The sequence below is a fragment of the Peromyscus californicus genome, unplaced genomic scaffold (genome assembly GCF_007827085.1).
Source record: "Peromyscus californicus insignis strain IS unplaced genomic scaffold, ASM782708v3 Scaffold_4__1_contigs__length_199733344, whole genome shotgun sequence".
NCBI classification, from domain to species: domain Eukaryota; kingdom Metazoa; phylum Chordata; class Mammalia; order Rodentia; family Cricetidae; genus Peromyscus; species Peromyscus californicus.
In genome coordinates this window covers 7926346-7947124 of record NW_026294562.1, presented here as the reverse complement: position 1 = coordinate 7947124, position 20779 = coordinate 7926346, and the positions used below count along the sequence as shown (strand labels likewise).

General features: G+C 46.2%; 1 protein-coding gene across 3 annotated transcripts in view; it reads left to right on the top strand.

The window, feature by feature from the left end:
* Rbm20 (RNA binding motif protein 20) overlaps positions 1-20779 on the top strand; it is a 205513-nt gene that overhangs the window by 150077 nt on the left and 34657 nt on the right. For 2 of the 3 annotated variants that reach the window (XM_052761008.1, XM_052761010.1), the window contains exons 3-7: positions 454-515; positions 2641-2732; positions 3738-3832; positions 15630-15773; positions 18137-18268. In XM_052761008.1, the coding sequence (XP_052616968.1) occupies positions 454-515; positions 2641-2732; positions 3738-3832; positions 15630-15773; positions 18137-18268 (525 nt within the window). The remainder of the gene's footprint in view (positions 1-453; positions 516-2640; positions 2733-3737; positions 3833-15629; positions 15774-18136; positions 18269-20779) is intronic. The other variant, XM_052761009.1, reaches the window with a different exon arrangement.

The following is a 20779-nucleotide window of genomic DNA, read 5'->3' as shown; positions in this document are numbered from 1 at the left end:
GCTGCTCAGGTCATGTCACCCAGATGTGTCTGTATGACTTGAGGGAGACACACCTTCTCATCTCTAGTGTGTACTCAGTGGTAGCGGTGATGCCAGCAGGCTCTGGAGGTCTTTGTCTCACATGGCCTTTTCTGGGGCTTTAGGACTCACTATACCCAGACCAGAGAGAAGTGGGTGGCATTTACCTGTGGAAAGGAAGAGTATGAGGTTAGAGATGGGTCAGGAGTCTACTTCAAGTCTGGGTAGCCATCCAGGATGGATACAGGGTATGCAAGTAAGGGGTTGACAAGAGAGATGGGCAGTTGTATAGCAGCACCTAGGATGGGGAGGATAAGGAGAGAAATGGAGATTGAGGTGTCCTACTGGTCCAGCCTCTGGGTACTTGGAGCTCCCTGCCTGGCTGGTAGTAACAACCCTTATCCTGCCTCCCCATTCTCTGGTCTTCTCATCCAGGACTGGGAGCTACATGTGAAAGGGAAGCTGCATGCCCAGAAATGCCTGCTCTTCTCTGAAAGGTAAGTGCTGTTCAGATAGTTCCGGTTATGTGCTCGGCAAGGCAATGTTCACTGAGCACTGCTGGGGATTATGTGCTGGGCTGGGCACAGGGAAACTGCAGAGAACCACACAGGGGAAGAAGCCCCTGCCCTCCAGAAGCGCCCCCTTAATGCAAGCACATGAGCTCCTACTCCTGTAAATGCTAAGCAGTAGGCAATGCTGGAGGGATGGGAGGAGTGTGCGTGTGTACATGGCTCTTGGGCAGACTGTACTGCAAATGGAACATCTGGGAGAGACCTCACTGAGGATGCCTCCGGAGTGGTGGCTTTATGAGGGAAGCTCATTCCTACCAGACAGAACAGGATTTGGAGGTTTGAAGGCTCTGCAGCTGTTGTAGACCTAGGGAACATCAAGTCTAACCAGCACAGAAAGACAGGAGAGAGAGACAGAGACAGAGACAGACACCGAGAGACAGAGAGAGACACAGAGAGAGAGACAGAGAGAGAGAGACAGACAGAGAGACAGACAGACAGAGAGAGAGACAGAGAGAGACAGAGAGAGAGAGAGAGACAGAGAGACAGAGAGAGAGAGACAGAGAGACAGAGAGACAGAGAGACAGAGAGAGACAGAGAGACAGAGACAGAGAGAGGAGGGAAGGGCCAGCTCCCAGGTCTTGATCCCTGGTAAAGACTTTGTTTTTCTGTGAGTGTGATTAGAGCTGTGGAGGCTTGATGGGGAGAACAAGATGCTGGTTGCCATGCTGAGAACAGATCCTGGGGTAAAGGCATATCTTAGAGATTCGTGGGGAAGAAGCCATCTGGCCCAGGGATGTAGAACAGCCGACTACAAGCCTCCGGCTGTTCACAATAGCTAGAAAGTGAAAGCAATGGGGAGGCCCATGAACGAGGAACCATCAACAAAATGTGGACCAGCTACACAATGCAATATTCCTTAGTCTTAAAAAGGAAGGAAATTCTGACACACGTAATTTTGAGCTGTAAAATTCCACTCCCATGAAGTATTTTGGAAGCTAAACAGGCTGGGGTTGGTGGGAACGGAGAGTCAGTGTTTCACGGGCACAGATTCAGTTTTATATACAGTTTCAGTTTTATACGTATGGTGAAGGGTTCTGTGGCTGGATGGGGGGTGCTGGATGGGGGGGTGGCTGGATGGGGGGTCTGGATGGGGTGGCTGGATGGGGGTGGCTGGATGGGGGGTGGCTGGATAGGGGGTGGCTGGATGGGGGGTGGCTGGATAGGGGGTGGCTGGATGGGGGGCTGAATGGAGGTGTGGCTGGATGGGGGCGTGGATGGGGGGCTGGATGGGGGGGTGGATGGATGGGGGTTGGATGGGGAGCTGGATGGAGGTGTGGCTGGATGGGGGGGTGGCTGGATGGGGGTTGGATGGGGGGCTGGATGGAGGTGTGGCTGGATGGAGGGTGGATGGGGGGCTGGATGGAGGGTGGATGGGGGGCTGGATGGGGGGGGCGGCTGTACAGCAGCACAACTGCAGTCAGTGCCACAGCACTGTGCCCTTCAACATGGATAAAGCAGTACATTTCATGTCGCAGTATCTTACCACAATTAAAAGAACTGTTACAAAGGCCTCCTTTCTTTATTGTGGTGACGCTCATTACCATCTCAAAGCTTATGATTAAGCAGCAGTTAGCACACTCACAGGTGTTCCAGTTTCACTAACACCCACCCCTCCCTCCCGACCCTAGCCCCTGGCGACCAGTCTGCTCTGCTTATGGGTCTGCCTGTCGTGGACACTTCATGTAAACACACTCCTATAGTTTACAGCCTTGCTCGCCTGGCTTTTTAAACTTACCGTATCTGGGAAGTTCACCTACATCATAGTGCAGAAACAATATCCACTTTCTTATACACCTAAAACTCAGGCAGTGAATCTACTCATCTTTTGATGGACACACAAGTCATTTCTACTCATGATGGCAAAGGCTGCTGTGAGCAGCCACACATGAGTTTTTATTTATTTTATATGTTTATTTTATTTACACATGAGTATTTATTGTATATGTTTTTCAATTTTGGGGGTATTTTATACATCAGAGCAGAATTTGGGGTCATATAGTCATTTTTTGTTTAACTTCTTGAAGAAACTGATTCTCTGATTCTCCTCTAGTGCTGGCCTCCGGTGTATACTTGCTTCAGCAGAAGGGACACTGTGTGCCTCCCCAAACAGCACAGCTGTTTATAACCCCCCTGGAAATGAGGGTAAGTGGAAGGGGCCCTCAGACAGCAGCTTCCAGCAGAATTAACAGTCCTCAGGTTTATATTCCACTGTTGAGATCCAGGACTTCTGGATATGAGCTTCCTGTGCATGCACAGACAGGACTTCCTGGATATGAGCTTCCTGTGCATGCACAGACAGGACTTCCTGGATATGAGCTTCCTGTGCATGCACAGACAGGACTTCCTGGATATGAACTTCCTGTGCATGCACAGACAGAATTTCCATATATGAACTTCCTGTGCATGCACAGACAGAATTTCCATATATGAACTTCCTGTGCATGCACAGACAGAATTTCCATATATGAACTTCCTGTGCATGCACAGACAGAATTTCCATATATGAACTTCCTGTGCATGCACAGACAGAATTTCCATATATGAACTTCCTGTGCATGCACAGACAGAATTTCCATATATGAACTTCCTGTGCATGCACAGACAGAATTTCCATATATGAACTTCCTGTGCATGCACAGACAGAATTTCCATATATGAACTTCCGGTGTATGCACAGACAGACCAATCCCAAGCATTGACAACATTTTCTGGGATATTTCAGACCCTCCACTGAGCCAGTTACAGCAGACCTAGAGGTGTAATCGTGCCAAACACTAACAAGTATAGCAAGAGAAAATTTACAGTTTTCTCTTTCCTTTTGTGTCTGAATCATGAGGGTGTGTGTGTGTGTGTGTGTGTGTGTGTGTGTGTGTGTGTGTGTGTGTGTGTGTGCTGAGGCAGGGCCTCTCACTGGTCTCTAGCTCAACCAGGGAGCCTCAGAGACACTCTTGTCTCTGCCTGCCTCCCCCACACTGAAATTGCAAGCAAGTACCACACCTGCTGTTTTATGTGAGGTCCAGGGATTGAACTCAGGTTCACAGGCCCTGCAGGGCAGCCGTCAACCAATCAAGCCATCTCCCCAATTATGAATTCTAAAGGTTAATTTTGTGACTTTTTTTTTAAAACCTGGTGTCATTTATCATTCAGATTATGCCTCAAATCTTGGGACACCGTATGCAGCCATTCCAAGGGCCTTTGCTCAATCAAACCCCGCGTTTCCTTCAGCTTCCTCGGGGGCGAATGTGAGTACAAAGCTTTTTCTCCGTTTTCCTCGCCTTCCCCAAAGTGTTCACATCATCTGCCATGTCCAGCCCAAGAGATGCAGGTTGGGGTGAAGCTGGGTCTTCGTGTCATTCAAAAAGTATCCCTAGACAGAGGCCAGGAGGGGCGTCATCTACCGCACTAGTGTTGAAACACAGAAAATCATGCCCTGTGCTCTTTTCCAGTTGCTTGTTTGTTGAGACAGGTTTCACTGTGTGGCCCTGCCTGGCCTGGTATTCACCGTGTAATCCAAGCTGGCTTCAGACTCATGGTACTCCTGCTTGAGCATCTGAAATGCTGAAATTACAGCCGTGAGCCACAGTGTCTAGCTTTCTGCCATATGTTCCAAAAATCAGAGATACTTACCAACTAGCATTTCACAATTTTTTAGGGGGGAAGCCACATGCTTTTATGTTTTAAAAATTCTCAATTAAAAAATTTATTGCTGGGTGTGGTGGTGCACACCTTTAGTCCTAGCATTTGGAGCCTGAAGGGCCTATCCCTATGAGTTCCAGGCCAGCCTGATCTACATAATGAGCTCCAAGCCAGCCAAGGCTGCATAGCAAGCCCCTAGGTTATTCACGTGTGTGTCTGTGTCTGTGCACGGCATGTGTGTGTGAATGCCCACAGAGGCCAGAAGAAGGCATCAGATCTAGGCCTAAAGTGACAGGCAGTTGTGAACCGCCTGGTCAGTGCTGGGAATCAAACTCAGGTCCTCCGGAAGAACATGAAGTGCTCTTAACCTCTGAGCCATCTCTCTAGCCTTAAAATAATTTTTAATAGTTTATTGCTGTGGATCCCTTTGGCTGAGATTGTCATTGCTGTGGATTCCCTTGAGCCAGAGAGAGGAGGTGACAAGTTCCACCAGGTTCCTGACTCCGAAGGGGACTGCTTTAGTGCTCTCTTTTGCTGGTGTAAGTGTGTGTGTATGTGTAAGTGTGTGGTGTGTATGAGTGTGTTGTGAGTGTATGTGTATGTGTGTGAGTGTGTGGTGTGTACGAGTGTGTGTGTGGTGTGTGTGAGGGTTGTGTGCATGTGTGTGTGCCCTTCTCCCTATTGAAGTAGGGTCTTTCTTGTTTCTGCTGCCCTGCACTCCAAGGTAGCAGCTGGCCTGTGAGCTCCAGAGCCGTTCTCCCATCTCCGCTTCCCTTCTCGATTGCGGAGTTCTGGGATGCAGATGCAGCCTGCCACATCTAGCTTTTGGTGTGGGTTCCAAGGACTGAACTTGGGTTGTCACCACAGCATTTTCTAGCTGGGGCATGTCCCCAGACTCGGCACTGGCCTTGTGTTTGTCCTTAGTTTCGTTGCATTCTCTGTAGCACGCACTTTAGGACTGCAAACCCAAGGGCTCGTCTTCCTTTTTCTGTAGTTGTGACACCATCTTTCTCTTTGGCTTCTAATGTTTTTCTGTTATCGCCCTTCTGCGTGCCAACAAAGCCTGCTGATAAACAAATGCACGTGGCCCAGCCCTGCCAGAGGGTGTCTGGTGAGTGTGGGAGCTGGCCCTCCACGTTTGCAGTCTGTGCTGAGAGCAGCTGTGACCTCTTTCTCTGTTCTCACAAGCTCTGCGGGGCAGGCTCCATGTGCTGTCCCCTGCACATGTTGGTGCATTTGTACAAAACATCAGAAAAGCGAGCTGTGTGGGACAGGTTCTAGGGTCGGGAGTGAGGCCAAACATGAGGCCCATCTGGCCCAGATTCCATGTTGTTGAGCAGAAGTCCTTAGGAAAGAACTCGTCTGCAAGTTCATGTTTTAGTCAAGATGAATTCTGTGGTTTCTGTCATTCAGTTCCACCTCTCAGAGCTACGCCTGGATCAAGGCAGCCTTGGGCCAGTCCCAGGAGAGCAATACATGGTTTCAGTTAGGTCTGCCCTTTGCCTTTGAAGTCAAGTCACTGGGTATATGATCTGATACTCTGATCCTTGCTCCTCACTGTTCCCAGGCAGCATGGGCCATCGAGGTACCTTTGCGTCATGTGCTGGGGCCCTCACCCCAGGCACTGAAAAGGAGGAGACTGTGGCTAAGCTGGGGCGAGGCCGGAATGGATGACAGATAAACTGGAGTCAGAGCTTGCACACTGACTCCACCTTGAGGTTTGGGTACAAGGTAAAGAACTGGCATCATTAGAGCCCCTTACGGAGGAAATTAGAAGAGGCTGTGAGAGGCATAGGCAGGACAGTTCTGAGTTTGTCCCAGGTATCATTCCTGCTCTCCGGTGCTGACCACTGAGCCTCTGGCCTTGGAGTCAAGAGACCTAAATTCAAGTCTTAGGTCTGGAGCTGACAACTGTGGAGCCACGGGCAGGCCATTTTCCTTCTCTACAGCTCCATTCCTTAAATAGGGTCAGTAACTCTCCAAATGATGACTTTGAGAGGTAGGAATAATTACTAAGTTTTCACATGGCTTGTAACGTATTTGTATTATGCCTTACATCTTGGCATATCAACACATGATCTTCTAGCCCAGTGCCCAAGGCTGAGAATGAGGCTTGGGATGGACCACAGAGTGTCCATCACATACGTGGACGGTGTATGTGGCAAAGCTTTGCACACAGTCCTGTACAGAGCTAACAATGGTTGTTCCTGGGCAATGAGTCCTTCTTCCCACTTTAGGTACCTAGAATGGTTTGAAAACCACTTTGTGTTGCTGTGACTCTGCCCATTTCTGTGCCAGTGTTCTCCTTGGCTAATCTGTCGGGTTGTCCTCTCTGCTTCTCTTTAGATGATTTGAGGTGCCTGTGAAGCACTTTAAATTATGTTCACACCAGGTAAACATAAGCCATGTGATGATGTGTATTGATGATGGTTCTGACCTTTTGTGTTAAATCCAAAAAAACCTTTTGAGTGCTACTTCCCCTAAATGGCTAGAGGTGAGAAGTTTATAAGACATTATACTTTCTACACAGGTAGCTAGCAGGAGATGGAGACCCCAGATGCTGTAAACATTTTTATTGTGCTTAATGTGTTCCTAACCTTTCTGCATCATATTAGTTCATTTAGTCCTCCAGGTAGCCCCATAGGTGAGTACTATTAGTGCCTTATTGTACAGTTGGGGAACTGGGGCCAAGAGAGACTTGGTACCTTTCCTGAGGTTACAATGCTGGAAAATGGCGGTGGTGTAAAGCTCAAGGATCTGGGAGACACACTCTCACCACTGAGCCACACAGCCCTGCTTCCAGGCTCTCAGGGCCTGCCTCCTGGCAGTGATTCTTTTCCTTAGAAAATTTCTCTTCCTTCTCCCTACACCTCACCCCACAAACTCCTCAGAAGGAGGAATAGCTGAGGCAACCTTAGGGTGCAGGGACTTACCCAGCCTTGGGCAGCCCTGGGACACCATAAAGATTCCAGTGATGGGCAGGCAGGCTCTTCTGTACTTCTGCCGCATCCTCCAAGATGAGCACGGGCTTCAGGAGTGCTTCCTGTAGACCCCAACAGGAGAGGAGGAGCATCACTTGGCTGGCTTTATCATTATAAGTTTTATGATGTTTGGCTGGTTGCATGAACCTCCCCAAGGCTATCTGGGCGGCGGGGGGGATCAAGGACTCCCTCCAGTTCCTATATTACCGGTACCCCCATCATTCACTGGAGTTCTTCTGGCAAATGCTGGTGAGCGGTTAGCTCACTCTGCCAAGTAGAATCAGAGGAGGGCCTGTCTCACTTTTGGGAAACGTGAAATGCTAAAGTGTGGTTCGGAGATGACAAGCTGAGGAGTTGAGCTGCCACCGAAAACTGATCCATAGGCTCTGGGAAGGCCCAGGACAGCCCTTCAGAACCATCGTCAACTTCTGCCGCCTGCTTCCAGATACCCCCAAAGACAATGAAACTCATCTGAGGGTGGCTGCTCTCACCAAAGGAGACTGCCAGGCTCCAGAGAGCGCTGGGAGCTTCCTTTGTATGCTATACATTTTTTTCTCTTTACAAACTACATGCTTATTGAGAAAATTCAAACTCACAGCCCCCCTCAGAGATCCCATGGGGGCGATGATGCATTTGTCTCTGCAGTCATGCCTTACACTTATACCGGGGCCTTTTCTTTCTGAGTCCATTTACGTACATCTTTCCAGGAACATATTCTGTTGAGCAAAACCAGACGGAACCAAGACTGTCACAGTGGGACCGCTATTGTTTGTGTGACAACAAAAACCCATGGCTACTTTGAAAGCTCCCTCTTTCTAAGCAGAAGAACAAAGTGGCACTGGGACTGGAGAACTGGGAGTGCAAAACACACCCAATCTGCCACAAAAAATCTCAAACTCCCCCAGAAACCAGCTGCTGCTGCAAACTGTCTGGCCGCAGCTGGGCTGGATCTAAACTCGCCTTGTCTCTGCTCCAGTCAGAATCTTTCCTCTCCGTGTTTACTTTGATGGAGACGGGACATTGGAGTGACAGTGGCCTGCTTTGTTAGTGGCCTGTGATTTGTGTGTGTCCCCAGCCCCTCTCCCGCTATTCAGGGTCCCCAGACATAGGTATTGCCTTTCACTTAGGCTGAGCTCTTTGACAGAGTCGTGGCTTCTCCCTGGCTGTCTGAGTTGTCATAAACAGAGTAATCAGGTTTCTAGAAGGGCCGTCCAGACTCCTCAGGCTGTAAATAGGTTTCTTGCACCCGCTAAAGACATATTTTGTCTGAGTGTGCCCGTTAAAACCATTGCGGTGTTCATAGTCACCTTCACATTTCTTTAGTGACAGTGCCACAGATGGCCCTCTTGGGCCTAGGATGGTGCACATCGTTTTAATTTTGCTCTCTCACCAACAGCCTGCATTCCAGGCACTCGTAAATAAGGAAACCGAGGCTAAGGAAAACAGAATGTTTGTAGAAGGCTGAAGGCTTAAGGTGCACGTTGGCCCTCAGATTGCTAGCCATTTTGAGGACATTTATCTGTCCTGCCAGGCCTTCTGACTCCACGGCTCAGAGCATGGCTCTCACTGTCTTTGTGCATGAGGGTTAGTGTGGCCCACACTAACTGTGCCCTTCCTGGTTCTGTCCTGGCTTGGTCATTCCTTCTGTCCCTTTAGCCCAAACCACCAAAGACCAATACAAAGGAGACAGGACATGGGTGGGTTTTATTTTCTGGGTTTCTTAATTTTCTTTTAATAAATCTTTATTGTTTTTCCTCTTGTTACAAAAGTAATACACCATGATGTAGACATAATTCTAACACTAACATATATATATATATATATATATATATATATATATATATATATATGTAAAATCCTACTTTGCAGAGAAAATAGGAGGCAAGCTACATTTGCCACAACTTTTGTGTATAGGTAGTTTAATTTAAAAAAAGGTGCATAGACATCAGATCACAGGACACAGTTTATTTTCCCATCTTTTTTCATTTAAAAAACTAAATTTAATTTATTTTAATTTTTTACGTGTATGGGTGTTTTGCTTGCATGTGTGACTGTGTACCACATGCATGCCTGGTGCCTACAAAGCCAGGAGAGGGTGTCAGATCCCCTGGAACTGGAGTAGCAGAGAGTTGTGAGCTGCCATGCGGCTGCTGGGAACTGAACCAAATTCTCTACAAGAGTGGCCAGTGCTCTTAACCACTGAACCATCTCTCCAACCTTCTCTTCTTTTCTTTTTGAGACAAGGTCTCACTATGTAGCCCTGGCTGTCCTGGAACTCACTCTGTAGACCAGGCTGGCCTTGAACTCACAGAGATCTGCCTGCCTCTGCCTCCTGAGTGCTGGGATTAAAGGTGTGCGCCATCATGCCTCGCTAGGCCTCAGTGTTAACATTCTATGATTTTAAAGTTTATGGGGATCAAGTTCTTCAGAATGGGAACATCCTCATAGCCACAGACAAATTCTGACTCCAATAAGCGATTTACTCTAAGTCAAACCTAGTATGCTTGATAACCTACTTGAGAGCATCAGTGACAGCAGCATCTGTGGCTACTCCAAGTTAATTCCAGATATGTAGCTATGGAATCCGTACCCATCTCTATCTGCATGTTCTGTTCAGAAGCACCATTGTGCCTCTCGTTATGGCCATTTAGCGTACAACCAGCAGAGGCCCAGAGATTGCCATATGAAATGAGATCACCCAAACACATCCAGTTGGAGGCCAGAAATTGTTTTCTGAAGGTAGAATCTACAATCTGTAACTGCAGGAAACGCTTCTAGAAACTTCTCTCACCCACAGGCCTGCTGCCCTGAGCCATGCCCTCATTATAATTCTGAGGTATTTGAACATAATTTCTTTGAACTCATACACAGAGCCTGTTTCTACCTGCACCAAAGGGCATTGAAAGGTCTCAGAACCTTAGCCACAGTTCTGTTTGCTCTCTTCACATTTCCACCCAGCTATAAAAGATTTGTGAGTAAGCTGAGAAGTCTGGGACCCAGCTTAGAACCATTAGAAGCAGCATCAGGCAGAAGAGTAGCCCCAGCATGTTAGAAGACACAGCCCGAGCCACTGATCCCACACGGGCCATCTGAGGTCAGTGCCTCCCATAGTTGGCAAAGGATGGTTGTCCTTTCAGCTTGGTAATTAGGGCTTTGGTTACAGCCCTGACACCTTAGCTCTTTTAGAGATCTGACCTTGGGCTGGAAAGTCTCAAGTGCACCTGTCACATGCATGTCTCCTGGGAGCTCAGCAGCAGAGCCGGGTGGTGGGTGTGAACTGAGCCCATCAGCACCTCACGGCCAAAATGTAGGCTGATGAGAGCCAAGCATTTCCTTAAAATCCATCTGCTTCTACCCCAGAACGCCTCTTGAAAAAAATTGATACTTTTTAATATATTTCAAACTGACAAGAAAGACAGGAGGGACTCCAGTGTGACTCTTTCCAGGATTCACTGTTCCTTTCTCTCCTGTCGTTTACTTCATCATTCTTTTCTGTGTCTCAGCATCTGTCTGTCTGTCTGTTAGTCAGACAGGCATTCTCCTCCCTGAATCATCATTTAAGAATAGCTTGAAAACACTGTTCATTTTGATTTCCTAAGAATATGGATATTCCCTCACATCATTCCAGCAATATTTTCCCCCAATCCAAGATCATCGTAGCATCCCCTCCCATAGTAGGGGAAGCAAGGGGGCAAATGTTTATTTAGGAGCCTGCTGGAGGTCAGACATTATATGGAAGCACTTGACTTACAGCGTTTCATCTTCTCAATCAGCCTGTGGAATCAATTTTATTCTCCTGGATTTATGGACAGGCAAACCCGGGGCTAGAAAAACCCGGTAACTGGCTCACAGTAAATACAGGGATGCAGTTAACAGTCAGTCCCCTCCCTCTATCTTGCCCCTGGTGCCTGGAGTCAGGAAAGCGTGCACTAGACATAGGAATGTCCGCTAGAGAGGCCCAGATCCGTGTGTCTTCAGTGCATCTCAGCGTATCTGGCACCATGGATGTGATCACTCCTGGAGCAGGGCAGCTGATAAACAGGGTGCTGGCCCCAGGAGCCTATCTGCAATACCATAAGGCTAAAATCACCAGCACCATCCCGAAAGGTGAACAGGCTTGTGGACACGAGTAGTTGAGCAGCTGGTCACAAGGAGGGGGGCACAAATGGTACACTTACTGGTACACTCACTGGTACACTCACTGGTACATTGGCCGTGCTGGGGTGGGAGGAGCCGGGTTTCCTGTTTGTGCTGTCATGGGAAGTCCGGCACTTTAGGGCTTTGTTTGGCAAAGCCTCCAGGAGGACTAGAGTTTTCAAGCTTGGAGATAGAAGGCAGAGTAATTTTACATTTGGAAAGAACTTTAGACATATAGCCACCTCCCTTGTTCCAGGTGTTGGGAAACTAGTGACTGTAAAGAGAAATGGGTTACACTCCTAATCAGTAGCTAGGTTGAGACTTGAACCCAGGTCCTCTGTCTCTTACACTCAGGTCCTCATTCGTCAGGACGTCTCCAGATTTTAACGTCTAAGTCGCTCCCCACCCGCTTATTTCTACCTCAAGTACCCACATGCATTCCGTGTTTGGAAATATTTTTGACCGTCAAAGTTAATGAGTTACCTAGTTTTCCCTTTTTGCTACTCCAAGACACAGAAATGTCAGTCAGACTTTTCTGATGATTCTGAGCAATATTAAAAGAAAAGCTTGGATGAGTTAAGTCTCACAGGGCTCAACTGACCAAAGAATGATCCATGCATCCCCTAGTACCATCCCCTAGTACCTGTGGAGAGCAGCACCCCACAGCCTAGCAAGCAGGACAGGGAAGGAAGGGAGACAAAGGCAATTGCACAGGGTGTTGCTGTTGGCCTTATTTGAACGTTGGCTGATGAGTTAGTTGCCTATGATTGGATGAGACCCAGCAGTTTGCTCCTAAGTTATGTGTTCAGTTATTTTACCTGCTGAGTTAGATTGCAGTGTTGTCTAAGAACTTAAAGTATGGAGGCATTCTTAAGCCGTATCTAGTTTGACACCCTATCAGTAGAGTGGAGCATGATATCACCTCAGCTGTTAGAATGTCAAAGGCATTGTTTAGCACCCCTCACCATAATACAGTAGTCCTCCCTATCCTTGGTTTAACTTTGTGCAGTTTCTGCCACCCAAGGTCAACTGAAGTCTGAGAATATTAAATGGAAGATTCCAGAAACAATTCATAAGTTTATTTGTAAGTCTTCAGTAACTTTTATTATGATATATTGTCATAATTGTTCTGGTTTATAAGTAGATGTTATTAATCTTTTATTATGCCCGGTTTATAAATTGTACCTGATCATAGGTATGTAGGTGTAGGAAAAACTAGTATATACAGGATTTGGTATTTTTGTCCTTTGGAAATTCACTACGTGTCTTGGAAGGGATTCCCTACAGATACGGGAAAGGCTATTGTATCATTAACCCTAAAGACCATTTAGGTCTAATTAGCAGACCCAAGCTGGGATTACCACATAGCCTGCACTGCTTGATCAACAGCTCTTGGAGTTGTCAGAGTCCTCAGGGATGAAACTTCGTTCTGGATGTACCACCCAGGGACTTCCCTCTGCCTCCCTCCTCTCTCTGGCCATTCCTCTCTCTCCTCATTAAGATCTTTCATAGGGAATAGGACAAATAATAGATATGTGTATATAAGTTGTTTCAAGAACAGAGCAATAATACCTATTACTTCACTTTTTTATCAATCAAGCATGGCTTGAGTCTAACTTGCATTTCATATCTACAGAAGAGATAGTAAAGAATGTAGGCTGAAGTTTTCTAAACATCAGTAAAATAATTTCATTCATATAAACAATTTATCTTTCTAACAGTATAGGGTTTATCACACCTGAAACCAGACAACCCAGAACAAACCATGAATATGGCACTTCTCAAGATTTTCATCCCATGGCTCACTTAGAAAATGATTAAGTGAGGGATTTGCCATTGGAGGTCTATGGCCCCCAGGTTGAGAAAATCGGTATCTCAGTACATCTAAAACCTGTGTGTAGTTCACTGGCCGGGAAGCTCCAAATTGAGATGATTGACTAGAATACCAATAGCATCTATAGAAACACGAAAAGTCCATTTCTATTTCTGACTAGAGTGTGGGGAGGGTCAAGGATCGAATCTTCAAAATGTGAGTGAGAAGTTTGAGATGAATTTATCTCAGTGACTTTGATGTGGAAGTCTGTAGCATGCATAGGTCTTCGGTGACTGGCAGTTTGGGGGTTTGTTCTCTGGGATGAGTGTCCTGTGTGTTCTGCTGGGCTCAGATAAAGGCCTCTTAAATTGTCCTTTCAGGCCGGAGTGAGTACACAATTCAGGGATGCTGGTTCCTGGGCCTGGTCACTAGGCACCTGGACAGACTGGGAGAGCGATTGCCCAGAATCACCCTGCGTGTCTGGCTGCTGTGTTGTCCAAGCACACGTCACTCAGGCTGGCTGCAGCAAGGTCACAAGCACAGGGACAGAAACCGCGTTGCTAAGAGCCCACCAGAGTGCCCAGACTTAACATTCCTGGTGTAAAGTCAAAGAACCAGCGGCTTTGCTCTGCTCGGGAGTTCTGCTGGATCTACCTCAGATCACCCCAGTGGGAGGTGCCCGTCCCAGTCCTGGCCATGATAGCTCTCCATTTGTCCTCATTACAGAGGGGCTCAGTCTTTGCTACCCAGGCTCAGACTCTGGGGGGGGTGTCTTCCTGAGGGGAAGTAGGGACTCCTCTGAGCCACATGCTGAATCAGTGTTCCCCTTTGGGAAAGTGCTTGACATCTGGACACCAGTGGAGGGTGGAGTGTAGACAGAGCACCTGAAGCTTCTCTAATTCAAGGTGGAACCGTAAAAGGAAATGATAATTGAGTCTAATTGTCCTCAGCCCAGGTGAGACAAATGAGGGCTTTTCATGGTAGTGTTTCCCTAAGTACCAGCCCTTGTTAGGGATGAGGCCTGAGATACTCCCTTTCTGTTACTTCAGCAGAGTCAGACCATAATTAGGCACTGAAATTCACCCTACGGGGGAAAGTGATGATGGCTAATGTAGGCTGTGGCACTAGGTCTTCTGGGCTTTGAAGACTACGCCCTTCCCTCCCACATTGGGTTGGTATCTGCTTCCTGATTCCTGAGCTCCTGGAAGTTAGGACTGATTCAACGTTGACCAGTGAATCCATACACGTCCTCCAGGAGCTGGAAATAGACACAGGTCCTGCTTGACAACTGTGTCCCTTAGATCTGGCTCGGATCTACCTAGTGGGGATGGAGGCAGGTTTAGAACCTCAATGTTTGACCAGAACAGCCCCTTTTTCATTTGCTGAGAGTACCTGGCTGTTGAGCAGGTTTTTGTTTGAAGAAAGGATCCCCAAGGCTGAAAACTGTTTGGAAAAACCATTGCCATAAACCACACATTGGTGCTGTGAATATCTGTGTACCCATATTCGCTTTCCAAAAACCTTCCTGTCAACTTTTTCATGTAATGGAATTTTTTAAAATTATAAGTTGAACAATATAAGGACTATCTCAAACAGGTTAAACGTGTCCGTCCTCGCTCCCTGTCCTGCTCTGCTTCTCTGAGGGTAGCCGGCCTTGACAGGTTGATACTCGCTCCACGCCTTTCTCTGTGTTTGCTGATAACCTTTTCAAAATTTCACTGCAAACAAACCACAAAATTCAAACATTCAAAATTGTAGAAGTGAGGATAATTAACTCTTAGGTTCCTGCCACTCACCTCCAAGAATTATCAAAAATTTTGCAGTACTTGTTTTCTCCTATTTCCATATAATTTTGCCTTTCAAAAACATTATAGTATGCATGCTAATTTGCAACCTGTTTTTCACTTGACAATTTGTCTGAAAAATATTCCGTATTAGCACATTGGCTTCCTTTTAATGCCTATGGAGTTTTCCATTATACACTTGAACTGTCATTTGCCTAGGTATCCCCCAATTGTTGAACATGCAGGCTGTTCCCAAAACACTTTGCTACCCCATAAAGTATTCATTCAGTAAATGTCTTGTACACATGTGCCTTTTAATTAATTTAATTAATTTTAGATCAGCACTCTTCTAAAAGTGGGCTTTTGGCCTATATATATTTTAATTTTTATTTAATATTGAGAAAACATGTCTTCAAAGGTGTCAACATACAATCCCACTAACAGTATGTGGACATTTCTTTAGATATTCTCCAGTCTTTTATATTACTATTCATTGGAAATATGAATCCCTTTTGTAGCTAGAAGGCATAAAGTTGGCATTTGTGTGTATCTGTGAATGTGTTTCTTTCCTGCACTGGTCTTTTTAAATGGCACTCTCTAGGGGAAGATGGCCATTTGGAGTGTCTGGACAGGGGTAGAGAGAGAGAGAGATGTTTTTTGAAGACTCAGCCCTGCTCTTTGTCCCCAGCAGTTTGCACAGAGGAACGGTGCCGGACGAGTGGTGCACATCTGCAATCTCCCAGAGGGCAGCTGCACTGAGAATGACGTCATTAACCTGGGGCTGCCCTTTGGCAAGGTCACTAATTACATCCTCATGAAGTCAACTAATCAGGTAGGCCTCCATACGATCACTCTGTGGGATATATGATGAGCCACATGGTGGCGAAAAGAGACGGTAGACATTTTTTGTTTGTTTGTTTTTGTTTTTTGTTTTTCGAGACAGGGTTTCTCTGTGTAGCTTTGCGCCATTCCTGAATCTTGCTCTGTAGACCAGGCGACATTTTTAACGTAAAGAGGTGAAGCACAGTTGGCCGCTCTGACGGGGCACAGGGGTTTTTGCTGGGCTGTCCTTTTGCCTCCTCTGGTTCTCAGTGCCTGCTTGTGCTGGATTGCCTGGAAGGGAAGGTGTCACTTTAGTATAGGGCCTCCTTTACATGGAAAAGCCAATTGGCCTTCAAATAGGAGCTGAGAGACTACTGATCTTCGATCTTCGCTGTGTTGTGGATCTCCTGAGCAAGACTACAGCCCCAATTTCTAAACTGATCACTTCTGACTGCCTGGGTATGGACCCAGACAAGAACTGCCAGGGAAGAGACATTTTAAATTGTCCTTGGTGTCCATATGTGAGGTCACCTAGCAGGAGAGCAGAGAGGAACTGATAGAAAGCACAGGGGAGCTGAACTCAGGAGGCCTCTATCAGAACACTAGGGGAAGATGTTGAGTGTCCTGCCCTATGACTCTCAGCCATATATATATTTAAAAAACAGGTTCTCTCACTGAACCTGGAGTTAGGGAAGCAGCCAGTGAGCTCCCGCAACCCTCTTGGTCTCCGCCCATGCACACGGGTGCTGGGATCCAAACAGGTCCTCATGCTTCTGCAGCAAGCATCCTTCCTCACCGAGGCACCTCTCCAGCCCCCTTTGCTTTTACTTCAGTGGCTGTTTTTGCTTTATAAAGCTAAAGAACAGGTACAGTGTAGGTGTGAGCTCTAGGACTTCAAGCCACAGCAGAGCTGCAGCGGTCTCCATTGTTCAGCCTGGAGAGAGGATGTCATTGTGTGTTCATCTCAGGAGTTCTATGTTGGGTAAATGTACAGAGTTGGGTAAATTTAACATTAAGGCAACAAGGCTTCCTAGATTAATTAGTATTTGCCCCATTTGAGAATTGACAGCTAGACGTGCTTAGTGTTTGGATCAAGCGAGGGACCTTAGAAAAGTGGGTGGCGTCGTTTGAAATAAAACCCTAAGGGATTCAACCTTCTTTGTCACGCATACTTCACAGTACTGTGGTTTAAAGAGAAAAAGCTGAAATTAACTAGTAGAGAAAGAGGAGGAGGAGGCGAGGAAAGGGGGAGGGGAAAGGGGAGGGCTATGGGCTCCTAACAGGAGCTCCTTGTCACAGGCAGAGTGGGCCTTTGTGAACTGAGGGAGGTCGCTTTGGTATGGGTTGCTCACTGACATAGGAAAGCTATTGTCCCCTAAATATAAATGACGGATTAGAGTGTCTTTGCTCTTTTATGAAGCTCAACATAGAGGGACAGGCATCAGTCCATACCACCATACACCAAATATAAAACTCTAACATTCACTGATTTGTACCAACAGCTACTGGGTAAATGGACAAGTCCGTTAACACAGTTTATTAGAAACTGCAGACATGGAGTGACTAGAAAAGCCCATTTCTCTGTGTTTATCAGAACAGTGAAATAGAGAGGGAAAATGCCATGTCAGTACGGTCTGGGGCTTCTCCTCTCCAAGCCACAGCGGCCTGGCCATCCTTGAATCTAGGGGCTTATAAGCCTCTGAGTTTTCAAATATGTTTCTTTTTGATGAGACAAATGGGAGCTCAAGTAGTCCCCGGGCTTCTGCTTTAGTCTCCTGATGTCACCACCACCAAACGGCAGTCCATACCACCAAACGGCAGCCCAAGGCCACGTGCACAAGAGCCCACATGGGAACTGTGAGTTAATAGGTCCTTCCATCCCAGAAGGCCTTCCATAGGATGATGTAACTCAGGATGCACATACATAATTAAGAATAGTGTTTGGTAACCATGGAAACTAGGATGGGAGCCATCCTATAATGAGCTCTTTTGGTGAAGTTAATACAAAGTTCTCTTTGAACACATGGAATCAAAGAGAATTCTTTCTTGTGCTGATTTTTTCCTTTTATTGAGCTATAAAACAGATACTCCCAAGAGCATAAAGTATACTTGTCTTCATTGTACAGCGCCATTAATTTTTTTACATATGTAACCCATATAATTAGCAGCTAGTCCAAGATAAAGGGCATTTCCAGAAGATCAGGTTTTCCGTCGTCTCCCAACCCCACTCTAGAAGGACTTGCAACTCCAACTTGTTTCCATTGATTATGTCACCTGCTCTTAAGCTTCATCAACATGGAATCCTACCTGGTACTGATTTGTGTTTAAGGTCATTAAAGTCAAGTCCACTGTCTGTCTTACTATCCACCCTAGGCGTTTTTAGAGATGGCTTACACAGAAGCTGCCCAGGCTATGGTCCAGTACTACCAAGAAAAGTCGGCTGTGATCAATGGTGAGAAGTTACTCATTCGGATGTCCAAGCGATACAAGGAATTGCAGCTGAAGGTACAGCAGTCTTTCATTCAGTCAGTCACTCGGCAAGCATCAGCTGAGCCTTCTTGCTTACCAGGTGTCTGTCTAAGTACTGTTGGGAAGGAGAGCTCAGGAAACAATGAAAAGATCCGTCACTGATCTTGAGGCTGTCACTTAGATGGAAATTACAACACGGCAAGAAAATTGCTCAGTGAAGGGAGATGGGGGATCTGGGAAGAGGTAGGGGAGGCAAAGAATATGACCAAAATATATGTGTGAAATCTCAATCAATCAATAAAAATATATAAAAAAGAAAACTCTTCACTGAGCACTGAGGTGAGTACAAGAGGAAAGGAGTGCTTGAGACTAGTTGGGAGCTAGACCAACACAGAAGTCTTGAAGGAGGAAGAAGGCTGGCTGTGTTCTGATGAGGATAATTCCACCTTTAAACACAACTTCTTGGTGCATTCAGAGCTCTGAATACCTTTTCTTCCTCCAGCATTCCCCTTGGTCTCCTGGTCTCTTTTCCATTCTCCATAGGTGTCTGAAGCTTGTATAAGTCCTTCTAAGAAACACTTAGCTGGTCTACTCTCAAAACTCAGATGTATTCAGTCAGTCTCAAAGTGAACTTTGGTTTCGTTTTAGCTTGTTCTGCATTCTTCTTTTCGTTTCCTTTTTTTCTTGAGTAGTATAATCTGTATAGAATTAATTAGTTGCAATTTAATACTAATCTTGAGTCAGATCTCATACATCTCATGAAAGGACCACAAAAGTTAAGAAATAAAATATGGCCAATACCCAGAAGTCCGTGGGGCCCTTCTTCTGTTCAGCTCTTCTTTCTCCACTCTCCTGGCTCTAAGGATAATCATTTCCATGCTGTTGCTTTAGCTCTAGCCCCTGTTCATGCGGCCTAAGCCCTAAGCTTTGCCCATTCTTAAACACGATATGAAGGGAATCATATTGTCTTGCTATTTCTGTTCAACAGTTTGTCTTCCATGTCGATTTTTGTTGTTCTATAAAATAGTGTTTTCGTGGCTCTGCCATTTGTGCATGTATCTCATGGCTGATGGACATCAGGTGGTTTCCGGTTGGTGGATATTAACGTAAGTGCTAATCTACTTGTCAAGCACGTTATCATGGTACAAATGCACAGGGACATCTAACTAGGTGGTGCAGGGATCACTAGGGTTGGAGTTGCTAGATGACCAGGCAGGCTCACCTCAGCTCTGCTAGGTGACAGTGAGCTCTTTCCAAAGTGTTTTCTCACAGTCTAATATTCTCCTTGTAGAATATGAGGCTCTGTAGTGTTCCACATTCTTGCTAACCTGAATTTGTCTGACTTTTAAATTTGGGTGTGGGGTGGGTGCAGTATTCTGGTTTATTACAGTTTTATTTTGTGTTTTCCTGATGAAGTACTTACAAGGTTGAGTACTTTTTTCCATATGTTTACTGGCTCTGGTTTTCTTGGTGGGAAGTTTATTTCCAAGTTATCTGCCTGTGATTTTCTTTTATATTGTGTCTTCTGGTTGATTTGCTGTTCTCTTAACTGGAGCACTTGGTCTGTTTGGGTTGATTATTGTCGTATTGGTGTTTAAAACTACCCTCTTATTTTAGGCTTTCCACTGTTCCACCTAATAAGATTTGTATTCCTAGTTCATTTCCATCTTTACCTGGGGTTCAATTTGTTCACAACTCACAGCTCTTAATCTGCCCTTAATCTTGAGGGTTGACACCAGATGACAAAGGGTAAGGTTGCTTCTAGCAAGGACAAACATTCTAGCAAGTCAACATATGCAGACGTGGGTAATGTGTTAACCAGTCACCCTAGGCCCTCTCTGCTCTGCTTCCATTATTGCCTCTGGAGTTCCTTACCAGCCGTTCCACTTTAGGCCCAACCTGGATTCTTTCTCTGTAACAAAAGCATGAGACAGGTGAAAAGCCCAACCTGTTCTGTACCTAGTCAGCTCCTGTTTTCCCCTGCGGGCTGGAATTAAATTTCTACTCTGAGTTCCCAATGGAGCTTGGGCCTCCAAGTGAAATATCATAAGATTCGAATTAGGGTGAACAACAGTAGTTTCTTGTAGTTCCAAGGCATAGTAACACTCTACTGAGGGAGACAGTCTGGGGTGGTATGGAGTTACTGTTCAAGACATCTTGTGGTCTGAGTCTTGCATTCAGCAAACGTTCCCTGAGTGCCCACTATGGGTGGCAATTGAGCTGGTGCCATGGGCATGGCGGGAGTAAGTGTGTGAGGAACTTAGTCTGATGGGAGGAGAGACACTGAAACAAAGAAACAACGAATATGTGACCTATGCCAGATTGGAAAATGATGACACCATCCTAGGCTCTGCCCCTTTCTGCATTGAGCCAACTTCTTAACCTCTGTGAGCCTCAGTACTCAGATCAGCTCAGGACTGTACTTGAGTTCTTTGATTTTAGGCAATTTTCTTTTCAGTCTCACAATCACTATCCTGTGAGGTGTGCAGGGCGGATAATCACAGTAATTATAAGAGTACACATAATGTACACCTTTAATTGAGTCCT